The sequence below is a fragment of the Nicotiana tomentosiformis genome, chromosome 6, assembly GCF_000390325.3.
Source record: "Nicotiana tomentosiformis chromosome 6, ASM39032v3, whole genome shotgun sequence".
Classification (NCBI taxonomy): Eukaryota; Viridiplantae; Streptophyta; class Magnoliopsida; order Solanales; family Solanaceae; genus Nicotiana; species Nicotiana tomentosiformis.
This window is the reverse complement of record NC_090817.1, coordinates 16,342,228-16,365,618: the sequence shown is the minus strand read 5'-3', so window position 1 is coordinate 16,365,618 and position 23,391 is coordinate 16,342,228. Positions and strand designations below refer to the sequence as shown.

The window sequence follows — 23,391 nt, the reverse complement described above, 5'->3', positions numbered from 1 at the left end:
CGGATTCGGATTTCGGTTCCGAAATATGGAATAAGTTCATTTCACTATTTATGACTTGACTACAAAATTTGGTGCAAAATGGAGTTGATTTGACGTGATTCAGACTTCTGATTGTAAATTTGCATGCTCTTGAGTTTCTCTGAAATATAATTCATTTTGATGTCCGGTTCTTAGTTCTAGGTGTTATTTTGGTGTTTTGATCGTGCGAGTAAGTTCGTATGATGTTATTAGACATGTGTGCATGTTTGGTTTGGAGCCCGAGTGTCACGACCCGAAATTCCCACCTTCGGGACCGTGATGACGCCTAACATTTCACTTGCTAGGCAAGCAAACGTTAGAAAAAATTTAAATCATTTTTAACAATTTATTTTAATTAAATAGTAAAGAAACCAATAACCGGGATCATATCTGAATTTAAATGAATAAACCAAAATAAATACGATGTCTAAATACCAACCCAGAATTGGAGTCACAAGTGCACGAGCTTCTAGAATAATACGAACAAGTGTCTGAATAAAAATAAAGATGTCTGAAAGAAAGCACACAGATAAGATAGAGTAGAAGGGGACTTCAGAGTTACGAACGTTGTGCAGCTATACCTCAAGTCTCCTCTGATAGATGAATCCGAGCAAATCTACAGTACGCCGTTGGGAGCAACTATGGTATCTGCACAAGAAGTGCAGAGTGTAGTATGAGTATAACCGACCCGATATACTCTATAAGTGTCGAGCCTAATCTCGACGAAGTAGTGACGAGGCTAAGGCAGGTCGCTTACATTAACCTGTACGTAACAGGAATAGAGTTAAAACATGTAAATCATATCAATAATTGAAATTATTTCAGCAGTCACAACTAATTATTTCTTTTCTCATTCTGTTGCGGCGTGCAACCCCTTCCTATAATATAATCCTTCAATAAATTTTCGTTGCATCGTGGAACCCGCTCCAACAATATAAACTTAAAATATAATCCGTTCCGGTATGCAACCCGATCCATCAATATATTCATTTTTATTTCTGTTGCGGCATGCAACCTGCTCCAACAATATAATTTAATAACTCTTAAATGTAATAAAAAAAATACTCCAGTAAATACCACATTCAATAAGAAATTATCAGGCAACAAAGCATACAATAATTATAATTTATTTAGGAAACAAGTAATGACAAGTGGAAATTATTGTGGAAATCAGGGAGAAAATAGGTAATTTAATATTTAATATGCTAAATGTCAAGTAGCAATTAATACACATAAGTCAAATAAGCATGTAACAATTATAGCATGAATTCAAGACTTAATATTTGGCAAGGAATATGAGAGAAATAATTAATATAATAATTACCTCATGATAAAGAAAATAATTTATGTTTTTCCAGATAAATATGCAAACAATCAACTTGACGACGTATATGCACTCGTCACCTTGCCTATACAACGTTACACATAAAATTCACGTAACAAATAATTTCAGGGTTCTATTCCTTCAATTCAAGGTTAACCACGATACTTACATATTTTGTTATTTCAAGTGATCACTCTACCACAACTTTTCCTTTCTAATTATTCTCCAAATCAACCAAACCTAGAAAATTATTTACCGACAATTCAATTTAAGCTTTAGAAATTATTCACAATTCGAAAGGGACTTAATTTAAGTCATTTTCGGAAAAGTCAACTAAAAGTCAACATGGGGCCCATTATTTGGAACCCGAATACCCTTTCCAATACGAGTTCAACCATACTAAAATTATCGAATTTCGACATCGGATTGTCTTTCAAATCCTAAATTTTTGCTTTTGAAACGTTTTGCAAAAACTCTAATTTCTTCCATCTAAAGATGAATATAGACATGGATTTACGAAATATAATTACTTTCGGATATAGAACACTTACCCAAGTCGAAGTCATGAAAATCTCCTTTGAAATCGCCCATATCTGAGACTTAAAACTCAAAAATGAGTTAAAATTGCGACTTCCGAATTTATGGATTATGTCCAGTTTTTTTCGCATCTGCGGATACAAGTTTCGCATTTGCGGACTCGCATTTGCGAGACAAAGCTCGCATTTGCGATGCCAGACTGCCAGGTGAAGTTCCGCATCTGCGGACATTCCTGTCGCATTTGCGATTGTGCAAAAGCGTTGATGGAGCCGCAGAAGCGAGAGGTTCCTCATTTACGGTCCCCCGTTCGCAAAAGCGGTCGCGCACCTACGCGATTAATATCCGCAAAAGCGAAGCCACAGTCCGAGGCCAAAGTCACAGAAGAGACCAGCTTCCCGCAGAAGCGGTTACGCACCTGCGGTCACCATTTCGCAGGTGTGATTACACCAGGTTCTGCCAAGAACCAGCTGCTTTCAACATGCTCTAAACGATCTGAATTTCGTCTGAAACTCACCCGAGCCTCTCGGGACCTCGTACGAATATTCTAACAAGTCCCGTAAAATAATACGGACTTACTCGTGGTCTCAAATCACGTCAAATAACGTTAAAATTACAATTCACAACTCGATTCAAACTTATGAGTTTTAAACTTTTTACTTTACAAAATGTGTGCCAAAACATATTAAGTGAATCCGGAATGATTTCAAATTTGGCGCACAAGTGATAAATGATGTAACGAAGCTATTCCAACTCTCGGAATCTCAATCCGAGTCCGATATCGATAAAGTTAAATTCGCGGTCAAACTTTGAAATCTTTAAGCTTTCAAACTTCTAATTTTCAATAAATGGCGATAACTCAAGCTAGGGACCTCCAAATTAAATTACGGGCATACGCCCAAGTCTCAAATCACGATACAGACCTAACGGAACTGTCAAAATATTAATTTGGGTCCATTTGCTCAAAATGTTGACCGAAGTCAACTCAAATGAGTTTTGAAGCAGTATTTCACATTTTAATCAATTTTCACATAAAATCTTTCCAGAAAAATTTAAGGATTACGCACGCAAGCCGAGGAATATTGAAGGGTGATATTCGAGGTCTCAGAACATAGTAATAAATATTAAATTTAAAGATGACCTTTCGTGTCATCACACTGAGGGGCTCGGGTGAGTTTCAGATAGGCTACAACGTGATTTTCGGACTTAGGCAATTACTGGTTTTTAAGATTTCTGATATCTGGTGCATCCTTCTTCGCGATCGCGAAGCTACTCTCATGATCGCGAAGGGTAACTGGGGACTAGGGTGGATTTCTTCTTCGCGAACACGAAAAAAAGCTCGCGAACGCGGAGCATTAGGGGGTGGTAACCCTCCACGAACGCGGCTCTTCACTCGCGAACGCGGTGAGTAAGGGGTCTAGGAGGGGAGCACCTAACTGTTCTACGCGAACGCGATCAAAGGGTAGCGAACGCGATGGCCAGGGGGAAGAGCCATCGCGAACGCGAAGGCTACTTGGGTCGTAGTGTTTCGCGATCATTTTAGGTCCTTCGCGAACGCGATAAAGACCTGACGCCAGTGATTTAAAGTATTCCAAAAACGGGATTTTCTTCATTTTTCACCATCTTCACATTAGAGCTCGCCCTAGAGGCGATTTTGAAGAGAAATTTCATCCATGCTTCGTAGGTTAGTATATTTTAACTTATTTTCTTCCATTTCTATCAATATCCATTGATTTTTAACCTTTAATCTATGCTCTTTCATGGTAGAAAATTAGGGATTTTGTTAGAATTGGGGGTTTTGTAAAATTGAGATTTAGACCTCAAATTAAGGTCAGATTTCGAAACTAATCACATAATCGGGCTCGGGGGTGAATGGGTAATTGGGCTTTTGTTCGAATCTCAGATTTTGACCAAGCGGGTCGAGGGTTGACTTTTTGGGAAAAGTGTAAAGATCGTTGCTTTATCTATTGTAATTGATTTCCCTAGCATTGTTTGATGATATTAAGTCAAGTTTGGTTAGATTCGATTGATTTGGAAGCGAATTTTAGAGGAAAAGCCCCGGTTGAGCTTTGATTTGATTGCATAGCGAAGTAAGTGTTGGGTCTAACCTTGATTTGAGGGAATTAGGAACCCTTGAACTATATGTTATGTGAATTACGTATGACACGACGTATATGCGAGGTGACGATTGTATATACATCGTCAAAATAATTGTTTCCATATTTTTCTCATATTTCACGAATTATCTTATACCATGTCTTAACTTTTATATGCTTTAATTGCTTTCTATGCCGTAATTTGTCACTTGTCATTAATTATTCTTGTATTGAAATATTTGTTCCTTCCATGAGTCCATGATTAATTGCTACTTGCGTTAATTGTCTTACTTGTCCTTCTTAATTGTCACGCATTTGACTTCTCTTGTTGATATTGTATTATTTGTAGCATTCCTTTGATTAGTGCATGGTTCCTTTATTGCTTTTCTTTCATATTCTTTAATCATAGAGATTCTTGTGAATTGAGCTATTGGATCGATTATATTTATTGAAATTATTTGTGGATCGGGTTGCATGCCGCAACAGTTGTGATATGGAGGAATAAGGGAAGATTTGACATCGATATGGTAGGATCGAGTTGCGCGCCACAACGGATGTGCACGTAATACTTGTTATTGATAAATTGTGACATAGTGAAATAAGGGAGGATTATGACACTAATTATGATGATATGGTGGGATCGGGTTGCGCACCGAAACGGATTTTATATGTGATTCTTGATATTGATAAATGAATCTATGGTGAAATAAGAGAGGATTATATATGTACGATGGGATCGGGTTGCGCGCCGCAACAGATTATGTATGTTGTATTCGGTGTTGTTATTGTATTGGTTTCCAGCTTTGTTATATGAAATTATGAGATCGATTATTCTGGGTTCTCTGATTGCGAAGATTGAGCTCATTTTCATAAATTAACTATTATACCGTCATTTTCTGTTACCTTCCCTATTATTATTATTATTATTATTATTATTATTATTATTATTATTATTATTATTATTATTATTACTGAGTACAAATTATTATAAGTGACCCGCCTTTGCCTCGTCACTATTTCACCGAGGTTAGGCTCGGCACTTACAGAGTACATGGGGTCAGTTATACTCATACTACATTCTTCACTTCTTGTGCAGATTTTGGAGTTGGTCCTAGCGGCGGTCAGTAGATTGCTCGGATCCAGGGCTTGATGGAGGCTTGAGGTGTAACTGCACAGTGTTCGCAGCCCTAAAGTCCCCCTTCTACATTACCTTAGCTGTTTATTTCGATTCGGACAGTTATGCTTTTATTCAGACTATTATTTGTAGTACTCTAGACGCTCGTGTATTCGTGACACCGGTTCTGGGATATCGCCGTCCTTTTAGTTTATTTACTCTATTTCAATTTATTCAGCTTATTGGTTTTCATTTGATTTGAACTGTTAAAATGGCTAATAACTATATTTAACGTTGGCTTGCCTAGCAAGTGAAATATTAGGCGTCATCACGGTCCCGAGGGTAGGAATTCCGGGTCATGACACCTCTTCTTTCTTTCTTCATTGTTTTCCTACAAAACAAATAAAGTAAGTGTGATTGATGCCGCCATTTGTGTTCGCTGAAACACTGGTGTTTGAAGTACCGCTATACCCGTGTGTAATCTATTCTATTTTTGAGGAAATAATCCAAAACCTCGAGTACTAGGAGATGATTGAGTTACTTAAGAAAACACTGTGAATTCAGTGAGCTCGGATTAATTTTTGTTTCTTTTATATTTTTTATTTTACATTATTTTTCTTTTCCAGAATTATTTTACAAATACAAATAACTAACAACTCCATCGTCTTCATGCGCAAGAATAAAATAGACGTGATTACACACCAGTCAAACAAGTCCTCCTTTTTCTGGCAACTTGTAGCATTGCATTAGGTAGTATTCCTCATTTATCACCTTTTCAATATTTGACCAATTGAACAAAAGATTCAATTCCCACATCATAAAATCGAGAAACTTCCTTTAATATTTTAATTAGGTTAGTCTACACTGAGTAAAGCTTTCTTAAAATATAAATAGTTAAATAAATAAGAAGAGAATGATAGCAAATTCACTACCACCTTAATAATGTGAAAAAACTACCAAGGCGTATAATTTGTTCTTATCAATGAGAATTCCCACACAATAGTTGTGAATTCGATTTCTATTGTCCTCCATTCTTATCCATTTCTGGCCAACATCTCCATTGTGTAATTACAAAAAATATAAAAAGAAAAAAAAGAAGGCAATTGTGATGTATGTAGGACAATCTTCTCATAGTAACCTTATTGCAAATTCTAAAAGCATTATTGTTATAGTACTAATTTTTTATTACACCTTATATTTGGTGTACTATTACCATTCAAATACTCCATTTGATTATAGTTTTTCTAAACATTTTCAAAAAGATGTTATGTAACAATACTAGTTATATCATTTTTTTTTATCTTTCAAAAAGTCAAAAACATGTTCTTTTAGAACAAGGGAGCCAAACCCAATAGGTTGCAGTCATGATTTCAAGTCTATGGATATGGATACTGAATTTTAAAATGATAGACTTCACCGGCTAATAATTAAGTGTATTCATATTTAATACTTTTTTTAAACAAAAACATCTTTTATAATTCGATTGAATTTGTATTTAAACTTCCGCCTCCGCCCCTATTTAACATCAAAGTTTATGATAAGGTGTAAATAACCCACTATCCTTAATAAATATTTTAAATTTGAGCCTTGTGATTGGTGTCTCTTTGATGCCTCTCAAAAAGACTTTTTAATGCGAATTTGAATTAATGTAAGCACAAACCAATGGGAAACGAAAATAAAAAGAAAGAACATATTACTGCTTCAGAAAATATATTTAAAGCTCTTGCCGACGCTAGTTTTTGGTGGCGTAAGCAGAAAAACAAGTGTATCATTTTAAACAAATCCACCTCTACACTCTTTCACAATAAAGCCACCCTCTTCTCAAATATCAACCCCTTTTTCAGCACTTTCCACAAATAGCAAATTTCTCTGCCCAACTCTCCTTACCCAGCAGAAGAAAGAGGAAACTTTGCAGAATTTCAGTTCCCCCCGCAAAAAAAACTGTTAATTTGGTACTAATATCAAAATGCTAGCACAAGTACAGCTTCTGTTCATGGTGGTATTCTTAGAAATGTCACTAATTTTGTTATTTCTCTTCAAAACCCCTTTGAGGAAACTAATAATCATGACCCTTGATCGAGTCAAACGAGGCCGTGGACCGTTGATTGTTAAATCTGTAGCTGCCACTGTTCTTGTGATCATGATTTACACTGTTTACTCTATTAGGGAATTGCAGTCTCGCCCTACTGATACTGTTAATCCGACTGATCAAATCCTTCTTGCTCATCAGATTCTCCAAGCTGCTCTTATGGGTATGTTTCTTATTTTTGTGCAGGTTTTTAATGTGTTTTTGGTTGTTTGTTAGAATTCCTTTTATGATTAATTCATGGGTGTGTTTAATTTTGCATTTTTTTCAACCCCCTTTTTTTTGGGTTTGGGGGGGGGAGGGGGGGTGTAGAATTCTTTTTTATGGTTATTTTTAGGAGCAAAATGACCAAGTTAGTATTGAGTGTGATGCTATGATTTACTTCCCTTTGTCCCATTTTATGTGATGGTGTTTGATTGGACTTGGTGTTTGAGAAAGAAAGTCTTTTGAAATATGTGTTCTAGAGTAAGTCATAGAAATCCGTGTGCTATAAATAGCTCATCAAACATAAAATGAAAAGTTTAAAGTCGAATTATTTTTGTATATATATATAGGGAGAGGTGTCAGTTCCTTTAGAAGACACACTAAAAATGGAAGTGTCACACCTAAAATGGACAGAGAGTAGTTAATTAGATATTCGGTATGTTTAAGTAGAATTCCTTGGTTGCTAAGTAGTTCTCAAGTTCCAGTACAAAAGGGTTCGGAATTCAAGGACGGATTAGTTTTTAAGCAGTAGGTGTCATAGCAGTGTTTCCCCATGTCTTCTTGTTCCAGTAGTATTAGTGTTAGTATGATATTATTTTAACCTTAGATGGCTATTACTACATATCTAGTATTGTATTACTTGTTATCGGTGCTTCTTTCATCTTGTATCTTGCTATCTTAGTCTCAATTTTCTAAATATCTTGTATTGTTATTACTTGATATCAGTGCTTCTTTCATCTTTTCTTTAGCTGAGGGTCTATCAGAAAGACAGAAACAACCTCTCTGCCCGTCCAGGGTTGGGGTAAGGCTGCGTACATCTCACCCTCCCCAGACCCCACTTGTGAGAATGTACTGGGTCATTGTTGTTGTTGTTTGTAGGTGTCATAGCACACTGGCTTTGACTTGAACTGTATATATAGTTGAGCAATTTTTAAAGAAATATATATTTCTATTGAATTTCGCTCACTGCCACTGATGTAGACTGGAGTAAAAGCAAGCAACAAAAATGAAAACGAAGGATACAAGGATATGTAGTATTGATGATCCAATGTGTAGAATACAAACCAAAAATTTTAGGGACTTGAATCCTTGCTATAATCAATTAAGTAATTACTATCCAAGAAGAATTAAATAGAACTTTTAGAGAAGAAGACGGAGAATCCAAGTAAGAATTCAATACCGAATTAACAGAAGCAAGTATCTGATCCAACTAATGAAGATTCATGCTTAGAATAGACTCGAATATAGCCTACAAGAAAGATGGAGGGGAAACTCGTGCAAGGAATCATACTTCAAAGCAATCCAAGTAAGGTTCAAAGCAGTAGAGAAAGAAGGGAGCGGGCAATTCCCGATAGGGTTCTTCAAGCTAACACTTGCGTCAATCTTTAGTTCATCAAAGTCTTTTTGCTAATTGCAATGAGATCTATATATGTATATTTTTGGATGAAGATGAGATCTATCTATTTATAGCAGTGCTATGATCCTACACCCATTAGGGTAATAATATAAGGCATTGGACTTCGAAAATTAAGCTTAAAATAGCAAACTAGGATTTAGGCTGTGATCAACAAAAGAAGAGGGGATGCATTTGCGATGATTCCTGGTGCATACACACAAAGTAAATTTGCACATTCAGGAAGGTTTCTAGATTGGCCAGACGAACACATCTAGAGTGATGCACTCACATCTCCTCCCATTGTTCAGTTGCTGCTCAAAAAGATTACCACATGTGAATATAACTGCACTGGTTGCGTTAACATTTCAAGGCTGCTCTTCCTGATGGCTATGAAATGCTTTAGATGCGTTTACATCTGGTGGGGATGCGAAGCATCTCTAATATTGTTGTTATTCTTTTGTTTTTCTTCAGAGTTTGAGTCTGTAAAAGTTACCTTCAAGCATCGTTCCATGTGTCCATAGGTCTAGATTGGCTTTCTTTGGTATAATATATATATAATAAGGAAATTAGCTTTTTTGGTTGCTAGCTCTCTTGTACTACGACCTCTCCTTCCCGGGGAAGATTCAACCTCCCTGAGTCCGCATCAGCCAAAGAATAGTAAGTGGTGCAGAAATAATTTACACCCATTATTAAAATGCTAGATCCGCGCCGGTCAGAATGAGCATTCTTAAAGAAAAGCTTATATCTAGATTCGAATGTCTTATAAACACCTCATTCGAATGTCTTATAAACACCTCATTCGATGTCAAACTTGTCAAAGGAATGGGTAAAGTTGCTTGAATGTGCGTCTCCTCAGCACATAGAGATTGTTTGACTGGAGAAGATGGACCTTAAGGAGAAGACCTTATGAACACAATTCATGGGGGAAGGGGGTAAAAAGAGTATCATTAAGACATCTAGTTTGGTGGATCAGAATTTATGCCTGAGGGCTGAGCATTCAATTGAAGAACTGTTGTGATTTTGCTTGAGAAGTTCTTTCACAGGGTAAAAAGTTGGTGGTGCTCAAGGTGTGACCAGAGGCCAATCCAGTATTTGAACATTTATGGGCTCAAGTTCGTGATTCTATCACAGCGCATCTGATTTACTAGGTTCGAACACGTATATAGGGTCAGAGCAAAGTGGTAAGGCTTTGGTCACGGGTTCAAGCCGTGGAAACAACCTCTTGCAGAAATATAGGGTAAGGCTGCGTACAATAGACCTTTATGGTCCGGCCGTTCTCTGGACCTCGCGTATAGCGGGAGCTTAGTGCACAGGGCTGCCCTTTTTTATATATAGGGTCTGAGCAAAAGCTATCGGGTTCCAATGAACCTATAAGTTGCTTTCTATATCAGCCCAGGGTCTGATGCAGAAACTGTCAGAAAGATTTTTAATTTATCTTTTGCACTAGCATGGCATGTGATAGTAGAAATCAGAAGAGAGTATATGGTGCAAAGAGTTCCAACTGGCTAGAGTTTAAACTTTTGTTCCACACTGGTGGTACTATGTAACACACACACACACACACCCCTAAATTTTGCTGTTTGACTTGATTGTGGCTGAATTACAATGAAAATTTTGTGTTTTACAGTGTAAAAAGAGTGAAAAATTGGGGCACATGCACTGTTTTTGCCACCTAATACTGTTAAAATATGATATTAGAGAGACTTAGATACAAGGTGGAGGGAGTTCTATTCTTAATGGTGACTGATAGAAGTTGCTTGGTTTATTTTAAATCCTTAAAGGTTCCAGAGGTGAAATATGTTATGTTATTCAACATATGATGTGATAACACACTGCCTTTTGCAATCTGATTTACATGCATACGAATATTTGGCTGGCGAAATTCAGATTACATGGTTTAAGCCTATCTGTTTGAAGCAAGTTTCTGCATAACAAAGTTCAAATGGTTTCAACTTTTTGCAGGATTTTGTCTATTCCTTGGACTGATGGTAGACAGGCTACACCATTACATAAGGGAGCTTCGCTTACTCAGGAAGACAATGGAGGCTGCAAAGAAGCAGGATCGCGCATTGGACAATGGCAAGAATGGTGAAGCCAGTAACCTAAAGGATGAAATCTCCTCCTTGAGGAACAAGGTAAGGCAGCTGGAATCCGAAAACGAGGCAAAAGAAAAGGAGGTAAAATCTCAGAAGGCTAATTCAGATTCTCTCAAGGGTCAATCTGAAAAATTGCTGCTTGAATACGACCGGTTGCTGGAAGAAAACCAGAATCTTCGAAGCCAATTGCAATCAGTTGACCAAAATGTATCACATTCCGATAGCAAAAAGAACACCTAGAATAGCATACATCTGTTTTCTGGCCGTCAACTGTAGTAGTTACTATCTTGAGAATTTTGGTTAAAGAAGTGTGTTGTGTAGCTTGTCTTTGTAAAATGGTAGTAATATATTGTATTGGCTCCAAACCCTGGATTATCCTAAACAACTCCTGTTTTCTGTCTTTCACTGTGCTTGAAACTATTTGTTGTGTTCCCGTGGGGGTGATTATACAACAATATTTTGCTCTTGTGGGAAGTTTTTAGTGGACGTAGTTAAGATCATGATGGTCACTAATTATAATAAACTAATGTAGTTTGGTGTAAACCTAGAGTCAGATCCTTTTACCTTGCAAGGAACCATTTCAGTGATGTGGATAGCAACATGTTCAAATTATACCGTTTGATATCATTTATAACAACACTTTAAGGGCTCGTTTGGTACGAGGAATAAGGGATAATTAATCTCGGGATTAAATTTAAGATGAATTTATCTCATGTTTAGTTGTGATAAAATGGTGGTATAACTAATCCCGAGATTGTAGTGTTTGTTTATCCCTATGGGAGAGTGGAATAACTAATCTCATGATAACTAATCCCGGAATAATTAATCATGAGATAACTTATTTCTTAACCAAACGACCCCTAAATGTAAATTTAAGAAGTTATGTAGGTTTCAATTCTTGTACAATTTTTGAAGTTCTGATAGTATAACTCACTTTTAAGAAAGATTAATTGTAAATATATTTTGGGTGTTAAGAATTTTCTTTATGTTATCGGCCGAAAGTAATCGGTAAATATCTTTTGGGTGTTAAGAACTTACTCGTGCTCAATACGACTACTTGTAACCTTCAATACGACTACTTGTAACCTTCTCGTGTTCAGCACGACACTTGGAACCTATCCGTGCGGCTACTTGTAACCTTCTCGTGTTCAGCACGACACTTGGAACCTACCCGTGTTCAGCACGGCCATTTGTCCACTTGGAACTACCTACTCGTGCTCAGTACGGCACTTGAAACCTACGTGTGCTCAACACAACCACTCGGAACCTATACGTGTTAAGCACGACCACTTGGAACTTACCTGTGATCTCTCTCAAGGAACCAAAAGAAAAACAAAAGATTCTTTTTACAGTAGCATACCGTACCATGATTTCTTTCTTGAAAGTACACAAAACAGAAATAGGTAACAGTAAGGGGCAAAAAAGAAGAACTAGAATACAACAGTTCAAAATTTACACCTTTGAAGATCTACATACATACAACTTAAATAAACCACAAGACTCTCCAAGCTGCTGTCTAGCTCATTGCTTTATGAGCAAAAGGGCAGCATGCCCTGATAGAGATACATTTGTATAAATATATATATATATATATATATATATATACTACAATTACTAAGTTTCGCTCATAAACTATTGTTCCTCGCCCGTATTTATAGAATTTAATCGCCTTAGTCTCTGGTCAAGCTCTGCCATGACCGCCGGTTCCTGCTTTTTCCTCTGTCTTGATATAGTAGTGGTTGTCAAAAAGCCAATTTGATCAAAAGCAACCTGAAAAAAAAAATGTCAAGACAATGATTCTTGTTGGAGTTGAATGAATCATATAAGATAATGTTTTTACAATAGATTGACATTGTTCAGGCACAAAATGGTCATTCAAAAGACTTTTGTTCCAAAATTATAAGATTATGTTGTCCCTAGCATTATGCATAGAGTTTAAGTTCTTTGCTCGGAAAATGTATTTTTTTTTTTACACCATCAGATTAAGTTAATCTAACCTACAACAACAGATAACATAAATCCGGTTAAATTGAATTGATGGTGCAAAAATTATTTACGGTAAATATATATAACTTAAATCCTTATGCATAATAAATCACTCCACAAGAAAAAGCATCCCAGCTTAATCCTTTAAATAGGTACTTGATTCAAGCATAAATAGAAACAAGAGTCTAGCCAGAATATGTTACCGTCAACAAGTCATCGGGATCAAAAAGTTGATGAGTGCTTTTCTGGATGATATGAATTATATCCCCGACATGATGCACAGTCAGCAACTCTTCTTCGTTCATCTAGTCATTGGCATATTATAGGACTTATCTTAGCATTTGAAATTCAGTTCTAAGCTAATGCAAAACTCGAGAGGCAAGAAAAATAACAGCGAAAACATTATCATAAATGTGAAACACAAAAATATTAGGAATCATTTACCTTAAAAATTGCCAATGCTACATGAAATAGAAGATTTGCACCTTCATTGAAAAGGACATCCCAGACCCGCAAGGTTGTCTGTAATGAAATAGCAGATGCAAGAATCATTAACCAATACGAGATCATACAGTGCGTGACTTATTTCATAGCAACTCGCACAAACAGAGAGGAGAAAGAGAGACTAAATTTGTTGACCTCAGAAGGCAAGCTTTTGGCGAAAAGGCAGAGAAACCACTCAGTGCAAACAAGAGAAACATCAAACTCCAGTGCATCCAAATGAGCGGCTATCCTGTATTTTTCCTCATCAGTATTAGAAAACAGCAGAACTTGTAAAAAAAATCTACATTCATGTTAACGACGAACATCTGGGAAAAGACAAAAGTACCTGGGACATTTTTTGGTTAATAGATCCTTGAACACTCTTTGTTCAACATGGCATCCAGATAAGTTCTTTGTATAACAGTCACTAACTAACACATTCTCTAAAAGGACAGCAATCATCCAGAAAGCATCTTCTTCGGTTTTCATCACAAGCAATAATAATGCTGCAACATAGTTTAATCCCTGCAAAACAGTGAACCCATTTAGACCACGTATCAACTGTTAGAAAAGCAAAATGAACACTTATTGGATATAAGTTCCACGAAGATAGCAGACATACTTCCATAAACTATTGAACGAAGAGGGGAACAAGAACATTGTGCTGGGTGATTTGGAGCACTCTGAGAGTCATCGAGATTTTGGGTATGGTAGGCATATAAAAATTGAGGTCGAGGGGGCTATGCGTAAGATGAGCAGGGGAAGAGTAAGCGAGCCAGACGAAATCCCGGTGAAATTTTGGAAGAATGCGGGCAAGGCAGGCTTGGAGTAGCTCACTAGGTTGTTTAATGTCATTTTTATGACGGACAAGATGCCCGAAGAATGGAAGTGGAGTACAATGATCTCATTGTACAAGAACAATGGTGATATCTAAAATTGCAATAACTACAGGGGTATCAAGTTACAAAGCCATAGTATTAAAGTTTGGGAGTGGGTGGTGGAAGAGAGGGTGAGGAGGAATGTGTCTATTTTCGAAAACCAGTTCGGATTCATGCCGGGGCGTTCGACTACGAAAGTCATTCACCTTGTAAGGAGATTGGTAGAGCAGTATAGGGAGAGGAAGATGGACTTGCATATAATATTCATTGACCTAGAGAAAGCATACGACAAAGTCCTAAGGTAGATCCTATGGATATGTTTGGAGGTTAAAGGTGTTCCTGTAGCTTACACTAGGGTGATTAATGGCATGTATGATGGATCTAAAACTCGGGTGCGGACAGTGGGAAGAGACTCGGAACACCTTCTAGTTGTGATGGGGTTGCACTAGGGATAAACTCTTAGCCCATTTTTACTTACCTGGCAATGGACGCGCTGACGCGTTACATTCAAGGGAAGATGTCGTGGTACATGTTATTTACAGATGGCATTGTACTAATTGACGAGACACGAGGCGGTATTAACGCGAGGTTGGGGGTCTAAAGATAGACTCTAGAATCTAAAAGTTTCAAGTTGAGCAGTACCAAGACATAATACTTGGAGTGCAAGTTCAGTGATGTGACTCATGAAGCAGACATGGACTTGAGGCTTGATACACAAGTCATCCCCAAGAGAGGAAGTTTCAAGTACCTTCGGTCAGTAATTCAAGAAAACGGGGAGACTGGCGGGATGTCACACATCGTATTAGAGCGAGGTGGACAAAATGGAGGGCTCGCATTCGGTGTTTTGTGTGATAAGAATGTGCCACCAAGACTTAAAGGTAAGTTCTACAAAGTGGTGGTTAGACCGACTATGCAGAGTATTGGTTAGTCAAGAACTCCCATGTCTAGATGATGAAGATAGCAGAAATGAGGATGTTGAGATGAATGGGCGGACATACCAGGATAGATAAGATTAGGAATAAAGATATTCAGGATAAGGTGGATGTGAACCCATGGAGGATAAGATGCGGGAAACGAGGATGAGATGGTTCTAGCATGTGAAGAGGAGAGACACAGATGCCCTAGTAAGGAGGTGCGAGAGGTTGATTTTGGTGGGTCTGAGGAGAAGTAGAGGTAAGCTAAAGAAGTATTGGGGATAGGTGGTTAGGCAGGGCATGGCGCTGCTTCAGCTTACGAGGACATGACTCTTGATAGGAGAGTGTGAAGGTCGAGAATTAGCGTAGAAGTTTAGTAGGTAGTCGAGCATTTTCCTAGTCCATATCAGTAGTAGTATCAGTTTTTTTTATTATCTTGTTGATGTTACTGCTTGTTGCGACTGTATTTTTTTCTACCTTTCCTTGAGCCAAGGGTCTACCAGAAGCAGTCTCTCTACCTTCTCAAGGTAGGGGTAAGGTTTACGTACACACTACCCTCCCATACCCTACTTGTGGGATTACACTAAGTTTGTTTTTGTTGTATTGGATATAAGTTTCGACATCCTTTTCTCTAAGTCAAACACATTCAAAGCCAAACTTATGTCCAAAATACTTTTAAATTGAGAGGAGTTGGATGCTGCATGCCGTTTGGTTAAAACCTAAAGCAACTGTGCTAAATATATTACTGTTTGATGTAGAATAATCAATTACAAAAGCAAACATCACCTTCATTATTAACAACTGCAGTGAACAATCTCTCTGGATATTGCAAAAAGCACAAATAGGATTGAATAGTTTAGACCTATACAACCATGCATGATTGATAAAATATTCTTGCTTCCTTATGTTCAGGTTCAGGAAAAATATTTCCTTGAAATAGTTTCATTTGCAGATTGCACGAGGAGAATTGACTATTTATGGAATGAAAAACATGCTATCAAAAAGTCATATTATGATTCAGCTTCAATATCAGACTGTATAAATCCAGGAACACTTGGACCTTAAAATTTGACGGCATTGTAGCCCTTGAAGTCTAGATTCCAAAAAACAAATTGAGCACAATATGGATATGCACAAAATTGGCAGCGAACCAGCATAGCTATGCTGGATTTTAGCACAAAAAAAGGGCAGTGACACAGCGCAGCCATGCTCAATTTCACCACAGCTGTGCCAGCATTTTGAACGTGGATAGGCAGATAGCCCAGCAAGCCAGCACAGTTGTACAACGATGCCCAGAGTTGATTTCAGATTTCTGCATTTTAGGAAGAGGATTTCCTTATTCGATTGAAACTCAGTAAAAGCATGTTTAAGGTTGGTCAAAGAAGGTTTTAACAGGTGGAGCTCCCTAAGAAAAGAAGAAAGATGGAAAGAACGACCAAGCCAACATTCTCTAACCAAGTTGATGTTTCCTTTGTTCTTTTCTTTTGATATTAACGATAAATTCTCGTATTCTCTTGGTTTTGTTTAATTCAATTATGGAGAAGAATTTTTTTCTTAAGGGTAGATAGATCCAATTTTTTTGATTTCAAGTTTTTTTTTAAAAGTAGTCATGTTCATCAAGAGTATACTTTTTTTATTTTAATACTATCACTTGTTTCAATTGTGAGTTTAGCCCAGCGAAGATCGAACAGAGAAGTTTCCTTGAGCGTTAGTCTGCTTTGATTAATATTGATTTGTGGTCAGTGTGAGTCTAAACTGAGAGGGTGACCATGACTCAACCATAGAGGATTCATGAGTTTAATACATGTTGAACTGAACAAGCCTAAAACTTAAGTGAAACCTCAACTTAGAAATACTCAAGTAGGCATTCTTTATTGAGAGGAACTTTTAAATTAGGGATCCTATTATTTCAAGATATTAATATTTAAAATTAAATGAACAAGAACGCTTGAAAAGATGCAGTTGAAATCAATCCCCTAGCATTGTCTCTCATAGATTTCCACCGAAGAATTGCATTTCTTGCTCTTGCCTCCAATTCTCTTTGGTTAGTTTTCTTTTCCGTTAGTTTTCGATCCTTGTAGCTTTTTCTACATCTCAAACAATAGTATAGCGTAATCCCCACATTTGTTGATTTGTTAATCCTCGTAAGACGATACTATACTTACTACTTCATTACATAAACTGATTAGTGCGCTTAGCATGGCAATTTAATCATGTTAGAAAGAAACAAAGATATATTGACTTTATCAAGTTTTACATCAAATATAAGTATACACTTAATAGAGCTAAAAGGATACGTTCTTCAAAAGAAAATTAGAGCTAAAAGGATAAAAAAATTGTATTCTAGAATAAAATAAAGTGTTAACAAGGAAAAAGAGATCTAAATGGTCTGACTTCATATAACATATGTAACCCTATAAGCCAGGCCTATTCTAGCTTATAGACAGATAAATAATCTAAAACAAAGGGCAGTTATATAGATGTGTGTGTGTGTGTGAGAGAGAGAGAGAGAGAGAAAATGACTACATGGCCTCCCCTGTAAAGTATGGCAACACGGAGAAAATATAAAGTTGATAGGATTAATAAAATAATATCTTTGGCCGAAGTAAACATTATGATGTACTCACAAAGAAAAATAGATCTACCTGGCAGTAGCCAACATCAGAATCACGGAAAGAATAGGCAACAAGGACACGCCTTAGGGCAGCATGACCCTCAGGAGTGTCCAACCATGGATGACCAGGAAAGGTTCGCGGGAGGTCCTGCAAGTAAAGAAAATGTTGAAAATCAATCAAAATAAAGGTGGTAATACCAAAACATAAAAAATTATGTATCTCAAAATTTTCTACATTTCCTTCAATCTTGGCAATAAATTATGCGAAATAATCCTATCTTTTAGCAAAGCAAAAAATCCTCCTAGAACTTAAAGCATTAGTTCACAGCAAAGAGAATATCAATATGAAGACACCATAAAGCTTTAATTGCTTTATATGTGCACAACGAGTGAACCTAGCTCTAAAACAATAAACCTCCCAGAACTAAAAGTGTTTATGCGGACTTTAGTCCACAGATAAGGAAACATCAATATGAAGACCCTCTTTACTTGCAAGACTGGCACTTTAAAAGGACACAACGAGTGAATCATTCTCTTCACATATCATGCAGCATATATACCAACCTGTGCAGAATCCTGAACAGTTAACAAATCAAAACAGGAAAAGAAAGTCTAGCGCCGCTCTTACGAGTGTGAATAATTTTTCACTTAACGAATCTCTAATGACTCAACGTGAAGGCTGCTATGAAAATATCAAGCCGGGGCAAGTTCTAGCACATACACTGTAATACTCATTATTAGGGCCTTGTCTTATGAGAGATCTCAGCTTATCAATGCACATTGAATCCTTGATCGGGGTGGTAATTTGTATCCAAGACCAAGCCTATTACATTTGAATTTTGAAAATAGCCTAATGACTTGTGCATGTTTACTAATTAAAGAACATTTGTCTGTTACACGTGTAAACTAAGGCAAATATAAGCAGTCAATCCTTGGATGTACATCTTTCTCCTTACTCTTTCTCTGTAGATAATAGGCGGGCTTAATTACTCAAAAAAGTTAAAAGAGTATTAAAATAGCCAGTGCATGTCCCCTCATTCCCTTCTCTTTTTCTAATACCACCAAGAAATGCCGAATCACTTATCCAATATTTATCTGTACAATGAGCTATCTCACAGCGTAATAAATACTTCTCCTTCTCAAAACTTTTTCCACATTGGAATGTTTGATTTTTGGCTGAATAATCATCTTGTGGACTCACTCTAATTATCATATTCACATCTTCAGAATCCATCATAATTTAGGTCATAAACTATGGCATACAAGTGAAACATTTGAAACTGCAAAAGCTTCCACACACAACAAATTTGTACGTGCCAAATATTTTTATAATTATACTTCATAACATCCTAGAATTTCAGCCTCTAATAAATGACAAAATTCACATCTAGAGCATCTAAGACCACAAAAAATAGCCATCAACAGCATATATCCATCATGCTATCAAAACACCAAGTCTCAACATAACGTGCAAAAACTAACCGAACCATAAAAAGGGACATCAAATGAACAAAAAACATGCTCAGTAACAAAATCAAAACTTTCCATTGAATCTCAACAATGTATCAATGTAACATTTGACCAAGAAACTCACATGATCAATCTGCTTGGTAGCAGGTGTGACCTTATCCTGTATAGCTTTGGTCATATCCTCATAATAACTATCTGGGGCGGTCGATTTCTTCTTAGCTGCCCCTGATAGTGAAAACCACACCTTAGGCCTCAAAACAGGTGGGATACCTTTCCTAATAAGCTTCTTGAGAGTAATAGCATTCACCAAAGCAGAGAATTTTAAGGATGTTTTAAGTGTTGATGAAACATGAGTTTGCAAATACCAATTAGCACCTTTGCTTGCTTCTAATGCCCACCACACTTTCCCTTGTTCCCTAACTTTTTCCCTAACCTCATTCAACACATTAACATCATCAACATTCCCTTCAACTGTAAATCCATATAGATCTTGAAATTTTACAGTTATTTTTGCCCTTCTAGCATGTATACTTGGCCTCAAAATTGGAACTTGTGATTGGTATTCAATTTCCATGTCTTTCTTGCTATGAGTTCCATACATTTTTGTGAATTTTTACACAAAAGATTGAGTCTTTTTTACAATTGGGTATTCAAGAATTTAAAAAAGGCCATTTTTGGGCATCAAATTGCAGAAAAAAGAGCTGATTTTAGAGCTGATAAAATCAGATATAAGCACAAAGATTGAGTCTTTTTAGAAATGGGGTTCCAAAAATTCAAAGAAAAGCCATTTTTTGGGCATCAAATTGCTAAACAGCTGATAAAATAAGATATAATAAGTACAAAGATTGATTCTTTTTACAAATGGGTATTCAAGAATTCAAAGAAAAATCATTTTTTTGGGCATCAAATTGCAGAAAAAAGCTGATAAAATGTGGATTTTACACAAAAGAAATGGTCAACTTTCAGATAGAAGAATAAAAATTGAGTCTTTTTAAAATGGGTATCCAAGAATTTAAAGAAAGGCCATTTCTTGGGCAACAAATTACAGAAATAAACTAATAAAATCAGATAGAAATATAAAAATTGAGTCTTTTCACAATTGGGTATCTAAGAATTCAAAGAAAGGCTATTTTTTTATAATTAAATTGCATAAGGAAACTGATAAAATGTTGATTAACATACAGATATCACAAGCCTGTAAAGAATATAGAAACAATAAGATTAAAAAATGCTAAAATGGGAAAATGCCTTAACAGTTCAAGGGGAAAAAGAAGATAAATTATGGGCAGATGAAAAAGGGAAGTTGGATGATTGAAGAGGGAGGATTCAAATGCAAGGGAAAAAAAACCTCTAATCTCTACATTCAAAAAGAAAAGAAAAGACAAAAAGTTCTTTCAAATGTGAGGAAACTAAGTTTATTAATTAAAAAGCCAAAAAAGAAAAGATTTTGTAGCCTTAAAAAGAGAAAAGAAAGAGAATTTTAGTTACTTAATATAGATCATATTGAGATATATATTCAGAGTTTCACCAATGTGAGTCGTCACTTATAACTTGTTTGGCCAAATCGGAGAAATCAGTTTATTTTGAGAAATATTTTCTTTCAAAAGTACTTTTGAGCAATAATTTGTGTTTAGCTAAGCTTTTCAGAAAATATTTTTAAGTATCAAATTACGAGTTAGGACATGAATAAATTTACTTAATAGTTAATATTATAAGTAAATAAATAATCTCAAAATTTTATTATTACAGGTAATAATTAAATCTTTTCACTTTATTTAAGTAAAATATGAAAATAAAATATAAAAATTCTTAATTCTTTTAATATAAGTTAAATATATTAAAAATCATTCAACAAATATAAAAATATTCACCCCTAAAGTCACTATATATTAGAAAGCTATCCTAAAAATAATAAGAAATATTTATATATTAATATCCTAGGTATTAGGTTTAACGGTTATTTTCGGTATATACTATATTTTTTTAAGGGTATTCTTGGTAAGAAGAAAAGTCAAAACTACTTTTGCTTCTACTTTTGGGAAGAAGCTACTTTTTCTGCTTCTCTAAAATTGCTTCTGTTTCTTTCCAAAAGTACTTTTTTCCCCCAAAAAAATTTGGTCAAACACCTCAAGTTAAAAAAAAAAAATAACTTATGGGAAAAAAAAAATAATTATCGTCTCTTGAGAAGCTTGGCCAAACAGGTTATTAGTCATTATAAGGTAAAGACTTGACTATGACACTAAGCCAATATTTACTAGAGATTTTTCGGCCTATCGCGTGCAATGTCAAGGCACAAGTCGAAAGTATGACCAATATGCAAAGACAATATTGCAAATAGAGATTTTTCGAGGTATTGCATGCTAGGCGTCTTAATTTTAATACAACAATAATAACCCAGTATAATTTACTAGTGGTTCTGGGGAGGATAGTGTGTACGCATACCTTATCCCTGTCCTAGGGTAGAGAGGCTATTTCCGATAGACTCTCGGCTCCCTCCCTCCAAGAACTCCCTACCTTGCTCTTGGGGTGACTTGAACTCACAACTTCTTGGTTGGAAGTGGAGGGTGCTCACTACTAGAACAACATCTTAATTTTAATAAAAACAAAAAGGCCTTAGTGGTAATATATTGAGAAAATGACATTGTATTGTCACTCTCAAAATAATAACCGAAAAAACCAAACGTGTATATATATATATATATATATATATATATATATATATATATACACACACGTTTATATAAGGCCACTAAAGCAATGGCTTGGGCCCCAGCTTTTTTAAGGGCCCACTTTTTTCTAAAGATGTATTCTATATATTATTTTAAAAAAGCGTACATATAAAAATATTTTTGGTTCCTTATTTAGTGGTAAAACATTAAGATCATTAAATGATGAGAATTTGAAAAGGCATTGTCTTAACCTTGAATTTTCTTTAACACATAATATTTATTCTAATATTAATGGTTTAGATTTATTTTTTGAATTAAAATTATTTAGAGAAATAATAAAAGTAGAAGATAATGATCTAATCGAAATACTCGATCAAATAAAAAACGTTGATTCTTTTCCAAATACATATATTGCTTATACTCTATCCAAACCAATTTTGGAATAGGAAAAAGCACATAGTTAGTCTTCCCTATGAAGAAGACTTTACCGATATGTAAAAATCTATGAGTTTTTCTATAAGGGGCTAAATAATTTTAAGATAATAATCTAAAAGTAGCATGATCACTGTCTACTGTGATAGTTTCTTCAGTAGTTTTAACTACTTATTTTAATCCTAATTTTTTAAAAGTACTTAGTTAGTATATAACCTTAGGTTTTATATATATATAAAAATTACACATTTATTGGTTTTGAAACGATAAATCAAAAAGTCAAAGACATTAGGAGAAAAGCAAAGACTCAAATAAACAATTGATGTGCGCGTAAAGTGGTCACTAATGATATAAAAGGAAAAAAGTTCATTCAAAAGATAGGCAATAAGCTACTAAAAGTCCCATTAGTCATGTCATGTTTCAAATACAACGTAAAGAAGATTTTAAAAAATCGATTAATTTGCTTACTGGGTCCTTTTTTAGATAGGTTGTACCAAGTCCGAGTCTCATATCCTAAATTGTCCAAATTATTACATAAAACAATAACGATAACACAACAATTAACTTAATTAATTTAACTTGAATAAGCTGAGAAATTTTTTAAATAAATCTAATTGTCAAGACGTACTCGTTCTATGAAACAAATGAAAATAAAAATTTGAGAATCCTAATTCCTATATTTAATTTGTGCACTTTGGATATTTTGTAATCTCACTTCTAAAAAGTCCAAATGGGACAATTAGAGTAGTTTTGACATGGTCCCCGAAAAATAGCCGTTAGTACGCAATGAAAAGCCCTAATATATTTAATTCTTCTGCTCTGAGCTTATCGTTAGTATGAAAATGAGTGGGTATATGTTAGTGTCACTTATCTTTCTAAAATAAATAATTGGGGCTATCACTTATCACTGATTGCTCATTTTGAAAAGAAAAAAAACTATGAGTAATTTGACCCTTTAGCAGCGAAAAAAATTGTTCCATATAAATTTTATTTTTCTTATATACTGTTTGGTAAATCCATTTTATATATCATTAAAAGTTAGAACTATGAACTTCAAAATAAACATTTTATAAGGAC

The 23,391-nt window shown here is 35.6% G+C and overlaps 2 protein-coding genes across 2 annotated transcripts; one reads left to right on the top strand and one right to left on the bottom strand.

Moving 5' to 3' along the window:
• The first annotated feature begins 6,742 nt into the window (after positions 1-6,742).
• LOC104104077 (uncharacterized) lies at positions 6,743-11,271 on the top strand. Its single transcript, XM_009612069.4, has 2 exons — positions 6,743-7,338; positions 10,735-11,271. The coding sequence occupies exons 1-2, from the start codon at positions 7,053-7,055 to the stop codon at positions 11,106-11,108; spliced, it is 660 nt and encodes a 219-aa protein (XP_009610364.1). The 5' UTR covers positions 6,743-7,052; the 3' UTR covers positions 11,109-11,271.
• Positions 11,272-12,272: 1,001 nt separating this feature from the next.
• LOC104104076 (uncharacterized) lies at positions 12,273-20,653 on the bottom strand. The gene is made up of 7 exons (XM_009612068.4): positions 19,338-20,653; positions 17,775-17,891; positions 13,684-13,862; positions 13,494-13,587; positions 13,299-13,376; positions 13,058-13,159; positions 12,273-12,638 (listed from the first exon to the last, which is right to left on the bottom strand). The coding sequence occupies exons 1-7, from the start codon at positions 19,812-19,814 to the stop codon at positions 12,501-12,503; spliced, it is 1,185 nt and encodes a 394-aa protein (XP_009610363.1). The 5' UTR covers positions 19,815-20,653; the 3' UTR covers positions 12,273-12,500.
• Between the last annotated feature and the right edge of the window lie 2,738 nt (positions 20,654-23,391).

Excerpts from the sequence above, each read along its gene's own strand:
- LOC104104077 (XM_009612069.4), top strand. The coding sequence starts at position 7,053 with ATGCTAGCACAAGTACAGCTTCTGTTCATGGTGGTATTCTTAGAAATG. Across the intron at positions 7,339-10,734 it reads TCTCCAAGCTGCTCTTATGG|GATTTTGTCTATTCCTTGGA; the intron begins GTATGTTTCTTA and ends AACTTTTTGCAG.
- LOC104104076 (XM_009612068.4), bottom strand. The coding sequence starts at position 19,814 with ATGTATGGAACTCATAGCAAGAAAGACATGGAAATTGAATACCAATCA. Across the intron at positions 13,588-13,683 it reads TTAACCAAAAAATGTCCCAG|GATAGCCGCTCATTTGGATG; the intron begins GTACTTTTGTCT and ends GGAAAAATACAG. Across the intron at positions 12,639-13,057 it reads ATCCCGATGACTTGTTGACG|GTTGCTTTTGATCAAATTGG; the intron begins GTAACATATTCT and ends TTTTTTTTTCAG.